The sequence below is a fragment of the Salvelinus alpinus genome, chromosome 4 (assembly GCF_045679555.1).
Source record: "Salvelinus alpinus chromosome 4, SLU_Salpinus.1, whole genome shotgun sequence".
NCBI lineage: Eukaryota > Metazoa > Chordata > Actinopteri > Salmoniformes > Salmonidae > Salvelinus > Salvelinus alpinus.
The window spans coordinates 6,534,152-6,552,767 of record NC_092089.1 but is presented as its reverse complement, the minus strand read 5'-3'; the positions used below and the strand labels follow the sequence as shown (position 1 = coordinate 6,552,767).

The 18,616-nt window shown below is 47.1% G+C and overlaps 1 protein-coding gene across 1 annotated transcript; it reads left to right on the top strand.

Moving 5' to 3' along the window:
- Nucleotides 1-2,415: 2,415 nt before the first annotated feature.
- fbxo32 (F-box protein 32) lies at nt 2,416-18,162 on the top strand. Its single transcript, XM_071395594.1, has 9 exons — nt 2,416-2,716; nt 3,648-3,763; nt 3,895-3,944; nt 4,062-4,154; nt 10,336-10,429; nt 11,582-11,766; nt 13,932-14,114; nt 15,016-15,159; nt 15,416-18,162. The coding sequence occupies exons 1-9, from the start codon at nt 2,604-2,606 to the stop codon at nt 15,503-15,505; spliced, it is 1,068 nt and encodes a 355-aa protein (XP_071251695.1). The 5' UTR covers nt 2,416-2,603; the 3' UTR covers nt 15,506-18,162.
- The last annotated feature ends 454 nt before the right edge of the window (nt 18,163-18,616 follow it).

Below are 18,616 nucleotides of genomic sequence, written 5' to 3'. Positions count from 1 at the left end.
TCTAGCAGAATCCTGTTTCCCCCCTAATGTAACCCTGCACTCTAGCAGAATCCTGTTTCCCCCCTAATGTAACCCTGCACTCTAGCAGAATCCTGTTCCCCCCCTAATGTAACCCTGCACTCTAGCAGAATCCTGTTTCCCCCCTAATGTAACCCTGCACTCTAGCAGAATCCTGTTTCCCCCCTAATGTAACCCTGCACTCTAGCAGAATCCTGTTTCCCCCCTAATGTAACCCTGCACTCTAGCAGAATCCTGTTTCCCCCCTAATGTAACCCTGCACTCTAGCAGAATCCTGTTTCCCCCCTAATGTAACCCTGCACTCTAGCAGAATCCTGTTTCCCCCCTAATGTAACCCTGCACTCTAACAGAATCCTGTTTCCCCCCTAATGTAACCCTGCACTCTAGCAGAATCCTGTTTCCCCCTAATGTAACCCTGCACTCTAGCAGAATCCTGTTTCCCCCTAATGTAACCCTGCACTCTAGCAGAGTCCTGTTTCCCCCCTAATGTAACCCTGCACTCTAGCAGAATCCTGTTTCCCCCCTAATGTAACCCTGCACTCTTGCTGAATCCTGTTTCCCCCTAATGTAACCCTGCACTCTAGCAGAATCCTGTTTCCCCCCTAATGTAACCCTGTACTCTAGCAGAATCCTGTTTCCCCCCTAAGGTAACCCTGTACTCTAGCAGAATCCTGTTTCCCCCCTAATGTAACCCTGCACTCTAACAGAATCCTGTTTCCCCCCTAATGTAACCCTGCACTCTAGCAGAATCCTGTTTCCCCCTAATGTAACCCTGCACTCTAGCAGAATCCTGTTTCCCCCTAATGTAACCCTGCACTCTAGCAGAATCCTGTTTCCCCCCTAATGTAACCCTGCACTCTAGCAGAATCCTGTTTCCCCCTAATGTAACCCTGCACTCTAGCAGAATCCTGTTTCCCCCCTAATGTAACCCTGCACTCTAGCAGAATCCTGTTTCCCCCCTAATGTAACCCTGCACTCTAGCAGAATCCTGTTTCCCCCCTAATGTAACCCTGCACTCTAGCAGAATCCTGTTTCCCCCCTAATGTAACCCTGCACTCTAGCAGAATCCTGTTTCCCCCCTAATGTAACCCTGCACTCTAGCAGAATCCTGTTTCCCCCCTAATGTAACCCTGCACTCTAGCAGAATCCTGTTTCCCCCCTAATGTAACCCTGCACTCTAACAGAATCCTGTTTCCCCCCTAATGTAACCCTGCACTCTAGCAGAATCCTGTTTCCCCCCTAATGTAACCCTGCACTCTAGCAGAATCCTGTTTCCCCCCTAATGTAACCCTGCACTCTAGCAGAATCCTGTCCCCCCCTAATGTAACCCTGCACTCTAGCAGAATCCTGTTTCCCCCCTAATGTAACCCTGCACTCTAGCAGAATCCTGTTTCCCCCCCTAATGTAACCCTGCACTCTAGCAGAATCCTGTCCCCCCCTAATGTAAACCTGCACTCTAGCAGAATCCTGTTTCCCCCCTAATGTAACCCTGTACTCTAGCAGAATCCTGTTTCCCCCCCTAATGTAACCCTGCACTCTAGCAGAATCCTGTTTCCCCCTAATGTAACCCTGCACTCTAGCAGAATCCTGTTTCCCCCTAATGAACCCTGCACTCTAGCAGAATCCTGTTTCCCCCCTAATGTAACCCTGCACTCTAGCAGAATCCTGTTTCCCCCCCTAATGTAACCCTGCACTCTAGCAGAATCCTGTTTCCCCCCTAATGTAACCCTGTACTCTAGCAGAATCCTGTTTCCCCCCCTAATGTAACCCTGCACTCTAGCAGAATCCTGTTTCCCCCCTAATGTAACCCTGTACTCTAGCAGAATCCTGTTTCCCCCTAATGTAACCCTGCACTCTAGCAGAATCCTGTTTCCCCCCTAATGTAACCCTGCACTCTAGCAGAATCCTGTTTCCCCCTAATGTAACCCTGCACTCTAGCAGAATCCTGTTTCCCCCCCTAATGTAACCCTGCACTCTAGCAGAATCCTGTTTCCCCCCTAATGTAACCCTGCACTCTAGCAGAATCCTGTCCCCCCCTAATGTAACCCTGTAATCCTGAGAAGAGACTTCATTTTTAACTTCCAGGGATGAATCAGGGGAATGGAGGAGTTATGGGAAGGGAGGAGTTCTGGAGTTTTTTATTTATTTATTTGCCATAAGATTATTTTAACTAAGTCATCAAGAAGGGTGTGTTGTGTCTAGGTCAAATGAAAAAGCTCTGATTCAGCAGTATAAAATGGTTAATGTTTCTTCCAGCACATGCCATTTGCCCCCAAACACCCATTGTGGGTGACAGTATTCCTTCCCTGGGTCGTTTTGCAATAGTGAAGAAGATAAACAAAGCCACGTGTTTCTGCACCGTTTCCAAACGGGGGGAGGAGCTCAAGTGTTGACTTTCCGGATTGTTCACTGGCGAATATAAAGGCCGCTGCGCAGTCACAATACTAGACAAGACATCAAACACGTTATTGAAGACCAGACGGGGAGACAAAAAACAAACCTGTATCTTACAACATTTAACGTTCTTCAACATAAAAGTCGGAGGTGTAATTTTCTTTCGGCGCTGTTGATTTAAACTGTCGAGAATGCCTTTTCTTGGACAGGATTGGCGGTCCCCCGGTCAGAGCTGGGTTAAAACTGAAGAGGGATGGAAAAACTATTCTTCAGACGACAAAAACAGCAATGACTCAGACGTGAGGTCAGTATCGGAAACTGAATTTATTGTTGTTATGTTTGTGCTTCCTGATACAGTTTGACTTGAGCAGCGTCGACACCAGCTAGTGACACTGAGAACAACAGAAGTGCGCCATCAAGTTATCCAAGGAATTTTCCCGTTTAATGCTCTGAGAGAGCGATAGAGAGAGAGACACACTTTTGTTTATTATCTACTTCACTTGCGTTGGCAATGTTAACATACGTTTCCCCATGCCAATAAAGCCCCTTGAATTGAGAGATTGCGGCAGGGGGACAGAGAAAGATATAAAATATATACATATTGACAATTTGATATCCAGTCTACCTCTAAAATAAGAGATACATAGATAAGTGATATAAACCTATGTGACGTTACTCACAACACGGTATTTGCTCTCGCTGTTAAACTGTGGCTAAGCAGGAGACCGCTATTGCTGTTATTGTGTGTTTGAGCCTGTGTTCCTACTCGTTAATCATTGTGCTATAAATAACTACGGTACAAGTGATGGGATTAGTAGACATCTGTTGGAATTACAGTGTATCCTGACTCCAGGCAAATAGAAAGCCAACTATATGCCTACCTATTGGGAAAACCATAGTATCATCATCTCAAATGAGAATTTTTCTCAAAAACATGTCATACAATGAGAATTTTTTTATATTTTTTTAATGTTTTTAAGTACATAAGTTTAGCTTTTTGTACACCAGACGTGTACGGTCTGTCTTCCAGCTATTGCTAACTGGGTGTACGGTCTGTCTTCCAGCTATTGCTAACTGGGTGTACGGTCTGTCTTCCAGCTATTGCTAACAGGGTGTATGGTCTGTCTTCCAGCCATTGCTAACAGGATGTATGGTCTGTCTTCCAGCCATTGCTAACAGGGTGTACGGTCTGTCTTCCAGCTATTGCTAACAGGATGTATGGTCTTGTCTTCCAGCTATTGCAAAACAGAGGACGAGTGCTTCCAGGAGAATCTGCGTCTGTCTCTCACGTACGACATGGCAGCTAAGAAGAGAAGGAAAGACTTCATGAACAACAACGCCAAGATTCCTTGTAAATTTTAATCTACACTATTACAGTACTGGCCAATGACATTATAAAGAAATGTACACAGGAAATGGTCCTCAGCACGGTGATGCTTTTTCATGAACGTCTTCAATAACACACTCTCCTTTTACGTACAGATTTCCACAAAGAGAAATGGATTTACGTCCACAAAGGAAGCACTAAAGAGGTAAGGAAGGACTCTTTTGTCTTTTTTATTAACATTGTCATTGTAAACATAAACAGTTACGGTATACCCTGTTGCAGTGAACCAGACACTAATACCTGATCGTCTTAATTATCCCAGCGTCATGGTTACTGCACTCTGGGAGAAGCGTTCAACCGGCTGGACTTCTGCAGTGCCATCAAGGACAACAGGAGGTTCAACTATGTCGTACGGGTGAGTTGACTTCTCCCTTCTGCTTCTGTGTTAAATCATCATGAAGGGATTACCATGAGATGGGAACATAACTTTATTGTCCATCTGAGGATTACTATGAGATGGGAACATAACTATATTGTCCATCTGAGGATTACTATGAGATGGGAACATAACTTTATTGTTCTTCTGAGGATTCCTATGAGATGGGAGCATAACTTTATTGTCCATCTGAGGATGTGAATTGTCCTTCGACGTCACCTTAGGAAAATGACAAATATCACATTGTGCATTCATACTAATGTAGTGTTGAACATTAAAGGGTGTTACCACAGAGAGTAGGGGTTTTAACCTTGTTAAAGGGTTAACCTCAGACACAGTACTGAGGGGTGTTTAAAGGGTTGTGTTATGTTCTGGGTGTGTAGGTCTCTTGCTCGCTCTCTTCTCTTCCTTGCTTCATCTCTGTCTCTCTGCTGTTTCTGTCTCTCTGCTGTTTCTGTCTCTCTGCTGTTTCTGTCTCTCTGCTGTTTCTGTCTCTCTGCTGTTTCTGTCTCTCTGCTGTTTCTGTCTCTCTGCTGTTTCTGTCTCTCTGCTGTTTCTGTCTCTCTGCTGTTTCTGTCTCTCTGCTGTTTCTGTCTCTCTGGGCCTTATCACTTCTCTCCAGACGAGGCTCTTTGGAGATATTCTCTTAACTCACAGCGGACTGTGAAGGAGCGAGAGAGAGACCGTGAGGGAGAGAGAGATACGGTGTGTTTGGTGGTTTGCTTTGAACACGTCTCTCTGTTGATTTTTAAAAGAGAACTAGATTATTCTGAACAGTAAGTACAGACGATCATCAGAATAATATCTAGGTAACGGTAGTAGGGGCCGATATATATTGGTCTGGGATGGGTTGTCCAGGTTAGTGTACTACTGCTGCTGCATGGTATTAGTGAGGTTCTCGGTCACGCAGATCAGGTTTACTGCAGATCAGGTTTAACGCAGATCACCGCAGATCATGTTTACCGCACAGATCAGGTTTCACCGCGCAGATCAGGTTTTACCGCTCAGATCAGGTTTTACCGCGCAGATCATGTTTACCGCGCAGATCAGGTTTTACCGCGCAGATCAGGTTTTACCGCGCAGATCAGGTTTTACCGCGCAGATCAGGTTTTACCGCGCAGATCAGGTTTTACCGCGCAGATCAGGTTTTACCGCGCAGATCAGGTTTACTACTGCGTCCCATATAGCACTCTATTCCCTATATAATGTAGTACACTACTTTGTCCAGGACCCCAAATGGCACCGTATTCCCAATATAGTGCACTACTTTAGACAATATAGTGCACTACTTTAGACCAGAGCCCTATGGCACCCTATTCCCTATATAGTGCACTACTTTAGACCAGAGCCCTATGGAACCCTATTCCCTATATAGTGCACTACTTTTTAAGCAGGGCCCATAGGGTGACGCAACAACGATCATGGAAACACAGCTACACGTTGATCTATTAGGCAATACTCTCTGGGTTAACACAGCTACACGTTGATCTATTAGGCAATACTCTCTGGGTTAACACAGCTACATGTTGATCTATTAGGCAATACTCTCTGGGTTAACACAGCTACACGTTGATCTATTAGACAATACTCTCTGGGTTAACACAGCTACACGTTGATCTATTAGGCAATACTCTCTGGGTTAACACAGCTACACGTTGATCTATTAGGCAATACTCTCTGGGTTAACACAGCTACACGTTGATCTATTAGGCAATACTCTCTGGGTTAACACAGCTACACGTTGATCTATTAGGCAATAATCTCTGGGTTAACACAGCTACACGTTGATCTATTAGACAATACTCTCTGGGTTAGTGGAAATGGAGACTGACAGAGCTACGGTGACGTTTAGTTAGTGTAGACTGGTGGCTAAAAGTACACACATATATACACAATGTCCTGACCTACTGCTGCCATTCCTCCATACTGACACAATGTCCTGACCTACTGCTGCCATTCCTCCATACTGACACAATGTCCTGACCTACTGCTGCCATTCCTCCACTCTGACACAATGTCCTGACCTACTGCTGCCATTCCTCCACTCTCAGACACAATGTCCTGACCTACTGCTGCCATTCCTCCACTCTCAGACACAATGTCCTGACCTACTGCTGCCATTCCTCCACTCTGACACAATGTCCTGACCTACTGCTGCCATTCCTCCACACACTGACACAATGTCCTGACCTACTGCTGCCATTCCTCCACACACTGACACAATGTCCTGACCTACTGCTGCCATTCCTCCACACTCTGACACAATGTCCTGACCTACTGCTGCCATTCCTCCACACACTGACACAATGTCCTGACCTACTGCTGCCATTCCTCCACACACTGACACAATGTCCTGACCTACTGCTGCCATTCCTCCACACACTGACACAATGTCCTGACCTACTGCTGCCATTCCTCCACACTCTGACACAATGTCCTGACCTACTGCTGCCATTCCTCCACACACTGACACAATGTCCTGACCTACTGCTGCCATTCCTCCACACTGACACAATGTCCTGACCTACTGCTGCTATTCCTCCACACTGACACAATGTCTTGACCTACTGCTGCCATTCCTCCACTCTCAGACACAATGTCCTGACCTACTGCTGCCATTCCTCCACTCTCAGACACAATGTCCTGACCTACTGCTGCCATTCCTCCATACTGACACAATGTCCTGACCTACTGCTGCCATTCCTCCACACTGACACAATGTCCTGACCTACTGCTGCCATTCCTCCACACACTGACACAATGTCCTGACCTACTGCTGCCATTCCTCCACACACTGACACAATGTCCTGACCTACTGCTGCCATTCCTCCACACTGACACAATGTCCTGACCTACTGCTGCCATTCCTCCACACTGACACAATGTCCTGACCTACTGCTGCCATTCCTCCACACTGACACAATGTCCTGACCTACTGCTGCCATTCCTCCACACACTGACACAATGTCCTGACCTACTGCTGCCATTCCTCCACACTGACACAATGTCCTGACCTACTGCTGCCATTCCTCCACACACTGACACAATGTCCTGACCTACTGCTGCCATTCCTCCACACACTGACACAATGTCATGACCTACTGCTGCCATTCCTCCACACACTGACACAATGTCCTGACCTACTGCTGCCATTCCTCCACACACTGACACACATTGTCCTGACCTACTGCTGCCATTCCTTCACACACAGAAATTTGTTGGGGCTGTGAAGTGGAGGGAGGAGGAGAGGCACACTGTGTCACACAATGTCCTGACTTTCTGCTGCCATTCCTCCACACAGAGATACACACACTGACACTTGAGGGAGGGGGTGGAGGGTAAAGCCTTCCACATGCTTCAGTTTGGCTGGCGCCTAGTCGAACTGAATAACAGACCTTCGCTTGGAAAAACGAGGGAAAGGCGTCCATTTTGAGATGCTGTAGCCATTATAGACTTCCTAAAAATAGTCAGAATGAATCTCAGATGACTCAATAAATCTGTCAGTAATTATTATATATTTGTTTTATTTTACTTCCTTTTTCTCAATTACGATCTTGTCTCATCGTCGCTGCATCTCCCCTACGGGCTCGGGAGGCGACGGTCGAGTCACGCGTCCTCCGAAACGTGACCCGTCAAACCACACTTCACAACACCCGCCTGCTTAACCCGGAAGCCAGCCGCACCAATGTGTCGGAGGATACACTGTTCAACTGATGACAGGAAGTCAGCCTGCAGGCGCCCGGCCCGCCACAAGGAGTCGCTAGAACGCGATAAGCCAAGTAAAGCCCCCCCCCCCCGCCAATCCCTCCCCTAACCCGGACGACGCTGTGCCAATTGTGCGCCGCCTTATGGGACTCCCGATCACGGCCGTTTGTGACACCGCCTGGGAACGAACCCGGGTCTGTAGTGACGCCTCTTAAACCGCTGCGCCACTCGGGATCCGCCCCCAATCTGTCATTCATTTTTACAGAGGAGATCTTAGTCACACAATTTTACAATCTAACCAAGATGTTTGGTTCAATACTTTTCAAGTGGAATTTTTTTTTGCATGAAAACGATTTTGTTCTTCGTTGAAGGAAAACAATCACTTCAACTGAAGTCCTACTGTTGACCAATCACTTCAACTGAAGTCCTACTGTTGACCAATCACTGGCGAAGGGGTGTAGACTGAGGCTACCGACTGAGGCTTGCCTTGAGACAAAATGTTCTGCACTAACAACCGCAAAAAAAAACTCACCGAAGAACAAAAACATATTTGGGATGGGATGGGAAGCATGTGGACTCCTTAAGGGGTTCTTGTGCTGTGCTGGGGGCTGCTGACAATGGTCACATGTCCTGTCCAGAGATGTTGTAAGGACCCGTTTCTCCATGATGTCAGTAGCTGTGTCTGTTGTTGCATGCCACACATGCCACCCTGGCCGTAGTGTACACTGTATTGTACTAGACACCCTGCCCTGGCTGTGGTGTACACTGTGTTGTACTAGACACCCTGCCCTGGCTGTGGTGTACACTGTGTTGTACTAGACGCCCTGCCCTGGCTGTGGTGTACACTGTGTTGTACTAGACGCCCTGCCCTGGCTGTGGTGTACACTGTGTTGTACTAGACGCCCTGCCCTGGCTGTGGTGTACACTGTGTTGTACTAGACACCCTGCCCTGGCTGTGGTGTACACTGTGTTGTACTAGACGCCCTGCCCTGGCTGTGGTGTACACTGTGTTGTACTAGACACCCTGCCCTGGCTGTGGTGTACACTGTGTTGTACTAGACGCCCTGCCCTGGCTGTTGTGTACACTGTGTTGTACTAGACGCCCTGCTCTGGCTGTGGTGTACACTGTGTTGTACTAGACGCCCTGCCCTGGCTGTGGTGTACAGTGTTCTAGTGGTTTCATTAAAGTGACAGGGATACTGTAGGCATGTAAACACACAGGGGGAGAGACACACACACTCTCTCAAGCCCCTATAGGATTCATGCATAGATGTCCCTTTGAAGAATGTGTCTGTGTATCCACTGAGTCATGATGGGCTAGAGAGTTCTAGCCAGGTGTAGAGTTTCCAAACACCTCCTCCGTTCCTACAGTCTGCTGATAGAGACCTGGAGACACCTCCTCCGTTCCTACAGTCTGCTGATAGAGACCTGGAGACACCTCCTCCGTTCCTACAGTCTGCTGATAGAGACCTGGAGACACCTCCTCCGTTCCTACAGTCTGCTGATAGAGACCTGGAGACACCTCCTCCGTTCCTACAGTCTGCTGATAGAGACCTGGAGACACCTCCTCCGTTCCTACAGTCTGCTGATAGAGACCTGGAGACACCTCCTCCGTTCCTACAGTCTGCTGATAGAGACCTGGAGACACCTCCTCCGTTCCTACAGTCTGCTGATAGAGACCTGGAGACACCTCCTCCGTTCCTACAGTCTGCTGATAGAGACCTGGAGACACCTCCTCCGTTCCTACAGTCTGCTGATAGAGACCTGGAGACACCTCCTCCGTTCCTACAGTCTGCTGATAGAGACCTGGAGACACCTCCTCCGTTCCTACAGTCTGCTGATAGAGACCTGGAGACACCTCCTCCGTTCCTACAGTCTGCTGATAGAGACCTGGAGACACCTCCTCCGTTCCTACAGTCTGCTGATAGAGACCTGGAGACACCTCCTCCGTTCCTACAGTCTGCTGATAGAGACCTGGAGACACCTCCTCCGTTCCTACAGTCTGCTGATAGAGACCTGGAGACACCTCCTCCGTTCCTACAGTCTGCTGATAGAGACCTGGAGACACCTCCTCCGTTCCTACAGTCTGCTGATAGAGACCTGGAGACACCTCCTCCGTTCCTACAGTCTGCTGATAGAGACCTGGAGATTGTTGTTTTGAAATGAGCCCCGTCTGTCTTTCCACACATACAGAGAGAGAGAAGCATAATAAGCAGTAAGTCATGAAGGAACAGCTTGAGTCACAAATGGCACCCTATTCCCTTAGTAGTGCACTGCTTTTGACCAGGGCCTTGCTATTTGTGACGCAGAGACAGAGAAGCATAGCAAACAGTAAGTAATGGAGGAACAGAGAGTCTGTGAGTCTGACAGTAGACCTGCTGATATTTATGTCTGTTTTCTGTCTCGCTCTCTCTCCTCTCTCTCTCTCCTCTCTCTCTCTCCTCTCTCTCTCTAGTTGCTGGAGCTCATTGCCAAGTCCCAGCTGCCCTCGCTCAGCGGAGTGGCTCAGAAAAATTACATGAACATCCTGGAGAGAGTAGTGCAGAAAGGTGAGCTCTCTTTCTGTTTCAAACTCCGTCTGTCTCCACCTTCTCTAATTTTCTTCATGACTTCCTAGTTTATTATTGTGTACCTGCATACTTCCTCTTATCATGTCAACAACCTCAATGACCAGGTCTGTGGGGCACTACGACCTCCATACTACCTCTTATCATGCTCAAGAGACCAGGTCATGTAAATGTCATCAAAACCCATTGAACCATCAGCTCGCTGACCAGCGTGTGTTTTAAATGATAGGAGGTGTAACGATTCATGGCCACGACATAATGGTTCTCAGTGGAAATAAGAACAGTCAATACACAGTCCTCTGTGGTCTGATTTTGTAAACTAAATGTTCCTTCAGCTAAACAAAGGATCAGGTTGTTTAGGTAATGCTATGAGCCCGTTGGTAGATCTAGAACGGGTGGCGTAAATAGCACTAGAACGGGGGGGCGGGCGTAAATAGCGCTAGAACGGGGGGTGTAAATAGCACTAGAACGGGGGGGCGGGCGTAAATAGCGCTAGAACGGGGGGTGTAAATAGCACTAGAACGGGGGGGCGGGCGTAAATAGCGCTAGAACGGGGGGTGTAAATAGCACTAGAACGGGGGGTGTAAATAGCACTAGAACGGGGGGGCGGGCGTAAATAGCGCTAGAACGGGGGGTGTAAATAGCACTAGAACGGGGGGGCGGGCGTAAATAGCGCTAGAACGGGGGGTGTAAATAGCACTAGAACGGGGGGTGTAAATAGCACTAGAACGGGGGGCGTAAATAGCGCTAGAACGGGGGGTGTAAATAGCACTAGAACGGGGGGTGTAAATAGCACTAGAACGGGGGGTGTAAATAGCACTAGAACGGGGGGGCGGGCGTAAATAGCACTAGAACGGGGGGTGTAAATAGCACTAGAACGGGGGGTGTAAATAGCGCTAGAACGGGGGGTGTAAATAGCACTAGAACGGGGGGTGTAAATAGCACTAGAACGGGGGGTGTAAATAGCACTGCCGAGGGACACAGAACACCGTGTGTATTCACTGCATTGACACGGTGTGTCCTTAACAATAACACATTCATAATACAACGTTTTAGAAGTACTATTGAAATCTACTGCCATTTTGTCTTCCTGAGAGTTGCTGAACATGTTTCTCCTGTCCTCTCCCTCCACAGTCCTAGATGACCAGCAGAATGTTCGTCCCATCAAGGAGCTCCTTCAGACCCTGTACGTGTCTCTGTGTGGCCTGGTGCAGGATATGGGGAAGTCTGTTCTGGTGGGGAACATCAACTGTTGGGTCCATCGCATGGAGAACATCCTACAGTGGCAACAACAGCTGGACAATATTCAGATCAACAGGGTGAGTAGGACAGGCACAGCTAGTTAGTTAGTTAGTTAGTTAGCATGGAGAACATCCTACAGTGGCAACAACAGCTAGACAACATTCAGATCAACAGGGTTGAACAGGATGAAAAGGAATCTGTCAAGGAAATGAAAGACTCTATTAGAATATGGGGGAAGGCCACTCTATTAGAATGGGGGGGAAGGCCACTCTATTAGAATGGGGGGGAAGGCCACTCTATTAGAATGGGGGGGAAGGCCACTCTATTAGAATGGGGGGGAAGGCCACTCTATTAGAATGGGGGGGAAGGCCGCTCTATTAGAATGGGGGGGAGGGCCGCTCTATTAGAATGGGGGGGAGGGCCGCTCTATTAGAATGGGGGGGAAGGCCGCTCTATTAGAATGGGGGGGAAGGCCGCTCTATTAGAATGGGGGGGAAGGCCGCTCTATTAGAATGGGGGGGAAGGCCGCTCTATTAGAATGGGGGGGAAGGCCGCTCTATTAGAATGGGGGGGAAGGCCGCTCTATTAGAATGGGGGGGAAGGCCGCTCTATTAGAATGGGGGGGAAGGCCGCTCTATTAGAATGGGGGGGAAGGCCGCTCTATTAGAATGGGGGGGAAGGCCGCTCTATTAGAATGGGGGGAAGGCCGCTCTATTAGAATGGGGGGGAAGGCCGCTCTATTAGAATGGGGGGGAAGGCCGCTCTATTAGAATGGGGGGGAAGGCCGCTCTATTAGAATGGGGGGGAAGGCCGCTCTATTAGAATGGGGGGGAAGGCCGCTCTATTAGAATGGGGGGGAAGGCCGCTCTATTAGAATGGGGGGGAAGGCCGCTCTATTAGAATGGGGGGGAAGGCCGCTCTATTAGAATGGGGGGGAAGGCCGCTCTATTAGAATGGGGGGGAAGGCCGCTCTATTAGAATGGGGGGGAAGGCCGCTCTATTAGAATGGGGGGGAAGGCCGCTCTATTAGAATGGGGGGGAAGGCCGCTCTATTAGAATGGGGGGGAAGGCCGCTCTATTAGAATGGGGGGGAAGGCCGCTCTATTAGAATGGGGGGGAAGGCCGCTCTATTAGAATGGGGGGGAAGGCCGCTCTATTAGAATGGGGGGGAAGGCCGCTCTATTAGAATGGGGGGGAAGGCCGCTCTATTAGAATGGGGGGGAAGGCCGCTCTATTAGAATGGGGGGGAAGGCCGCTCTATTAGAATGGGGGGGAAGGCCGCTCTATTAGAATGGGGGGGAAGGCCGCTCCATTAGAATGGGGGGGAAGGCCGCTCCATTAGAATGGGGGGGAAGGCCGCTCCATTAGAATGGGGGGGAAGGCCGCTCCATTAGAATGGGGGGGAAGGCCGCTCCATTAGAATGGGGGGGAAGGCCGCTCCATTAGAATGGGGGGGAAGGCCGCTCCATTAGAATGGGGGGGGAGGCCGCTCTATTAGAATGGGGGGGGGGGCCGCTCTATTAGAATGGGGGGGGGGGCCGCTCTATTAGAATGGGGGGGGGGGGCCGCTCTATTAGAATGGGGGGGGGGGGCCGCTCTATTAGAATGGGGGGGGAGGCCGCTCCATTAGAATGGGGGGGGGGGGCCGCTCCATTAGAATGGGGGGGAAGGCCGCTCCATTAGAATGGGGGGGGAGGGCCGCTCCATTAGAATGCGGGGGGGAGGGCCGCTCCATTAGAATGCGGGGGGGAGGGCCGCTCCATTAGAATGCGGGGGGGAGGGCCGCTCCATTAGAATGCGGGGGGGAGGGCCGCTCCATTAGAATGCGGGGGGGAGGGCCGCTCCATTAGAATGCGGGGGGGAGGGCCGCTCCATTAGAATGCGGGGGGGAGGGCCGCTCCATTAGAATGCGGGGGGGAGGGCCGCTCCATTAGAATGCGGGGGGGAGGGCCGCTCCATTAGAATGTGGGGGAAGGCCGCTCCATTAGAATGTGGGGAAGGCCGCTCTGGTCCTGGAATGCTGCAGGTATTCCCACGTTTCTGGATTTACCTTCTTTGTTTTAGACCTGTGAGACCAGGTAGGTTGGAATTCAGCCAATCACTGATATTGACACCCCCAGGACTAGAGATGCCTTCCCCTTTAATTTGAATGGATATAAGGAATATATTATTGCTGAAGGTGGAAAGGAAGCCAAACCAAAAGCTTCCACCCTATGTAAGTCTCTGTGTCCCCCTCCTCCAGCCGGTGTCTAAGGGTATGAGCCTAACAGACCTGCCTGTCAACCTGCAGCTGAACATCATGGAGCGTCTGTCAGATGGCCGGGACCTGGTCAGTCTGGGACAGGTGACTCCAGACCTGGGACAACTCACTGAGGACAGGCTGCTGTGGAAGAGGCTCTGCCAGCACCACTTCACTGACAGACAGGTACAGACTTTGATTTATTTATACATACAGAGATGTAACAGTATAACTTTAGTCCGTCCCCTCGCCCCGCCCCGGGCGCGAACCAGGGACCGACCCTCTGCACACATCAACAACAGTCACCCACGAAGCATCGTTACCCATCGCTCCACAAAAGCCGCGGCCCTTGCAGAGCAAGGGGAGCCACTACTTCAAGGTCTCAAAGCGAGTGACGTCACCGATTGAAACGCTATTAGCGCGCACCACCGCTAACTAGCTAGCCATTTCACATTGGTTACACAGACACACACGCAGTCTTGTATAACTAACTTTGTGAGGACACACAATTCAGTCCCATTTTTAAAATCTTATTTTCCTTAACCTTAACCCTGAAACTCTAACCCTAGCTCCTAACCCTTAACCTAATTCTAACCTTAACACTTAAACCCCCTAGAAATAGTATTTGACCTTGTTGGGACTAACAAAATGTCCCCCAGTTGGTCAAATGTTAGTTTGTTTATTATTCTTGTAGGGACTTGTGATCCGTGTTAAAATAAGGCTGTAACGTAACAAAATGTGTTAAAGATCAAGGGGTCTGAATGACTTCGTAATGCACTGTACCTCCGCACGCCCTCACGTCTCTTCACATGCATTCATGGACAGTTTGGGTCGTCATGGTCTAATGGAATAAATGGATACCCGTTCTGCTTGACTGTTAATGAAGCCTCATTGAACCCAGCTCTTCACCACATAGTTAAGAAGCAATTAACACAAGCTGAATGCATCTAGTATTGTTTCAGTGCATATCTCAAAAGCTGTAAGCATTTTACAAACAGGACAACACTTCTGATCTGCCACTCAAAAGGCCATGGAGTAAAAACATGACTCAAGGTTGTGTGTGTGTGTGTGTGTGTTCTCTGTGCAGATCCGTAAGCGTCTGATGGTGTCAGACAAGGGCCAGTTGGAGTGGAAGAAGATGTACTTTAAGCTGTGTCGCTGCTACCCTGTCAGAGAGCAATACAGTGAAACCCTGCAGTTCTGCACACACTGCCACATCCTCTTCTGGAAGGTAGCGTTGGGAACACTTCAGTATATCTCATTCCAGCATCACTTTCTTTCTCTCTGTCTCTCTGTCTCTGTCTCTTCTCTCTCTGTCTCTGTCTCTGTCTCTTTCTCTGTCTCTGTCTCGCTCTCTTTCTCGTGTGCTCTCTCTCAATTCATATACAAGTAACACTTTCTTATTACATAGTAGTAATTAGACAAAGTTATTTATGTTTCTTTAGAATTAATTTACTATACTAAATTCTCTCTCTGTGTGGTTTCAGGATACGAACCACCCGTGCACAGCCAACAACACAGAGAGCTGCTGTAAGCCTGTTTCTCCACAAGGCTTTATCAACCTCTTCAAGTTCTGAGAGCCACACAGAGCCTGAGTGACTTTTTGTACATACAGTAAAGAACTGTTTATAGTGCGGTCAAATGGATTCAAACAGGCCCTTTTAGTATGTGTATAGTGGTGATGGTGCATTTGATTCCTGGTCACCGTGACACTGGGGAGAGGAAGCAGTGGAGAAATGATGCAATCAAATTCTTGGCTGTGAGAGCTGAGGATTCTGGGAGCTGGAGTTCTACAGCTGAGAACAAGTGAACTTGACAAACTGATCAAAGAGAGGTGGAACAAGAGGAGGGGGATGAGGCGGAACAGAGTACTCTGAAGTTTATTAAATAAGTTTGGTCCTTTTTTATATTCAAATTAAATGCACTTCTCTTCCTGAGTGCAGTTATGGCATGGCTACCGTAACAGCATACTAAGTTTAAACGTTTTCCAGAAAGGAAATAATTTGCGAAAAGTGAATTTGTTTAGTTTTAAATAGGGGCTGTCAAACGATTAAAATAATTAATAGAGTTAATAGCATTAGTAATAATTTTTTTATTTGATCAAATTTGGCCCTACATTTTAATTACATTTTTTAAATTTTACTATATTTGGATTGTAAGGGAAAGAGACAAAACTAATCTGTATCAATGTTTTTAATGGAATATAAACTATAAACAACACAAAAGTCACTGCTAACATAGATGGTAACGCTCCCAATGTTTCAGTAGGCCTACTCCCTCTTATCAATGTTCTTGAAGTTTAACACTTCCTCATTTGCCACACACACACTCAAGTCCTGAAAGCTTCCGGCATTCTAAATGAGTGTTCTCCCAATTTCTGATTGGAGTGTTGACTATAAGGAAAATAGAACTGTATCCATGGAGACAACGAGCTTTTAAACCTGTCCGATGTTACGACTTCTACAGAATACAATGAACAACCGATCAGACAGGTCTTGAGGTCATGTCAAATATAATACAGCTATTAGATCTAGCCTAGGATACCGATCCATGTTCTTCAACATCAACTAGTCACAAGCCGCTACTAGAATTGGGATACTTTTCTGAACTTAATAACCTGAAAACTAAAACAGTAACGTTCGGTACATGGAATGGATTTCCTGTTTTTGATTCAAATAATTGTGGGTAGCTAGCTAGTTGATTCAAGATGCAATCAGACATGGCATTGTAAACATTTAGTTTGGTTAGCTAGCTAGCGTTAGCATAACTAACCTAACTACTTTTGTACAAATTATGTTTCTGCCGTTATCTAAAGAAACGCCCGGGAATGTGTTTATGGTTGAACTTCGTGTCAGTTTTCCTTTTTAACTGTTGTTCAAAGCTGTGCGCGTCGTGCACCACAAGAGCCCGACAGCGCTACTGAGACCGAGGTCACACTGACTGCCAGGGGTGACCAGGCACAGAGCGTGTTGTGTGTTGCGCTTAAAACGGTCCGTGTGGAAACGCGCGCTCAAAAGGGTCCGTGTGACGTAGAAATGGAGACGTGATTAACGGTGTCCCAATTTAGTTTTTACGGAATTACAAATGTTACGCGTTATTAACGAGTTAACTTTGACAGCCCAATTTCTAAAACATAATAGCTTTCATTTTCAAATAGAAAAAGGTAGTGGAATATATTAACTGATTTGAAGTTTGTAATTTAGTTTGGCTCAATTTCAAGGACAAAAACATTTTCAACGTTTTTATATGTTTAACATTTTTTGGCAACATTAGACTTTTTTGATAATCTGGGAAAGGTGAGAGAATCCGGCTTTAGCTTTGGTATGGGGGCACACATTTTGGGAGAATGTTATTTTTTTTCTAAGGTGTTTTTCACCAAAGTTGACTGGTATGATATTCTTTGATATGTTGACTGCATATATTTTCTAAACACAACCCCCACCTCCTTTTTTTTCTTTCACTTTTATATATTTGATATTTACAAAGGTTTTTGTATGAATGTGTTGTATTTTGCTTGTGTCTAGTCACTAGCTGCCAATGCTTTACCAACGATATTACAAAGACACTGAGTAAGAATAATAGATATGGTGGTGTGCCCAAGAGCAGCTGGTTAAGAACAAAAGTGGGATGTTTTCAGATTCTTCTGTTTAACTTTTTTAATCTTGGAGACATTTATTTACAAGAAGAACTGACATGGTACTGAACGAGCAGCTTTGAAAACCAATATATTTTAAAAAGCTTGAGGTACTTTTTTTTAATGATTCAAAACATGTTTATTTATGGCTTCCTGCATGATGCTGCTTTTTTTTTTTTATACCCAGATGTTTTTCCTTTTCTAAATGATTTGTGTGTCTGACATATTGAATATCCTGTGTTGATGGGTATAGGAAGGATGGTGGAATTACTTGTGTTGATGGGTATAGGAAGGATGATGGAACAACCTGTGTTGATGGGTATAGGAAGGATGATGGAACTACCTGTTGAGTTGTAATCATGACTCTGGCTGCATCCCAAATGGGACCCCCCCCCCATATAGTGCACTATATGAGCCCTGGTCAAAAGTATTAGCATTCCATTTGGGATGTAGTCTTAGATCCCTTTTCACACTGCCAAGGCAGTAGCGTAATGTCCAATACATGCCAAGGCAGTAGCGTAATGTCCAATACAGGCAGTGTAATTCTGTGTACATGTTTCTGTTCAATAAATAAACAAACTGATTTTTGTTTTAGCTGTCTCCATGAATATTTAGTCATTTGTCCTAGGTTATTGGAATATGAATTAAATGTACTAACGAAAATGTTCTGAACTGTTCTATTCTAGCTGTGATGATCATCCCAAGGTTTATTTTTTATTTTATTTTAACTAGGCAATGACGATGATCCCAAGTTGCATCCCATGTCATACGGTACTGGTATTTATCATGCAGTCCAGAATCTAAAATCCCCTTTTTATATATTGGGCTCACACAGAGAATATGATCCAAAACATTTCAACACTCTACTGTAGTTTCCCTTCAACATTTCAACTGTTTGTTGTCTAGCATTCTGTCAGTCATAGCTCAATTACACCATCATCTGGCGACTTGACTTTACTGCAGCGTGATCTTCTGTCCTATTGGCTGGTCGGTGATGGTAATGCAGAATGGTCCTCTATTCATTGGCCAGTGACGGTTGACTAAATAGGCCATC

Excerpts from the sequence above, each read along its gene's own strand:
- fbxo32 (XM_071395594.1), top strand. The coding sequence starts at position 2,604 with ATGCCTTTTCTTGGACAGGATTGGCGGTCCCCCGGTCAGAGCTGGGTT. Across the intron at positions 3,945-4,061 it reads ACAAAGGAAGCACTAAAGAG|CGTCATGGTTACTGCACTCT; the intron begins GTAAGGAAGGAC and ends TAATTATCCCAG. Across the intron at positions 14,115-15,015 it reads ACCACTTCACTGACAGACAG|ATCCGTAAGCGTCTGATGGT; the intron begins GTACAGACTTTG and ends TTCTCTGTGCAG.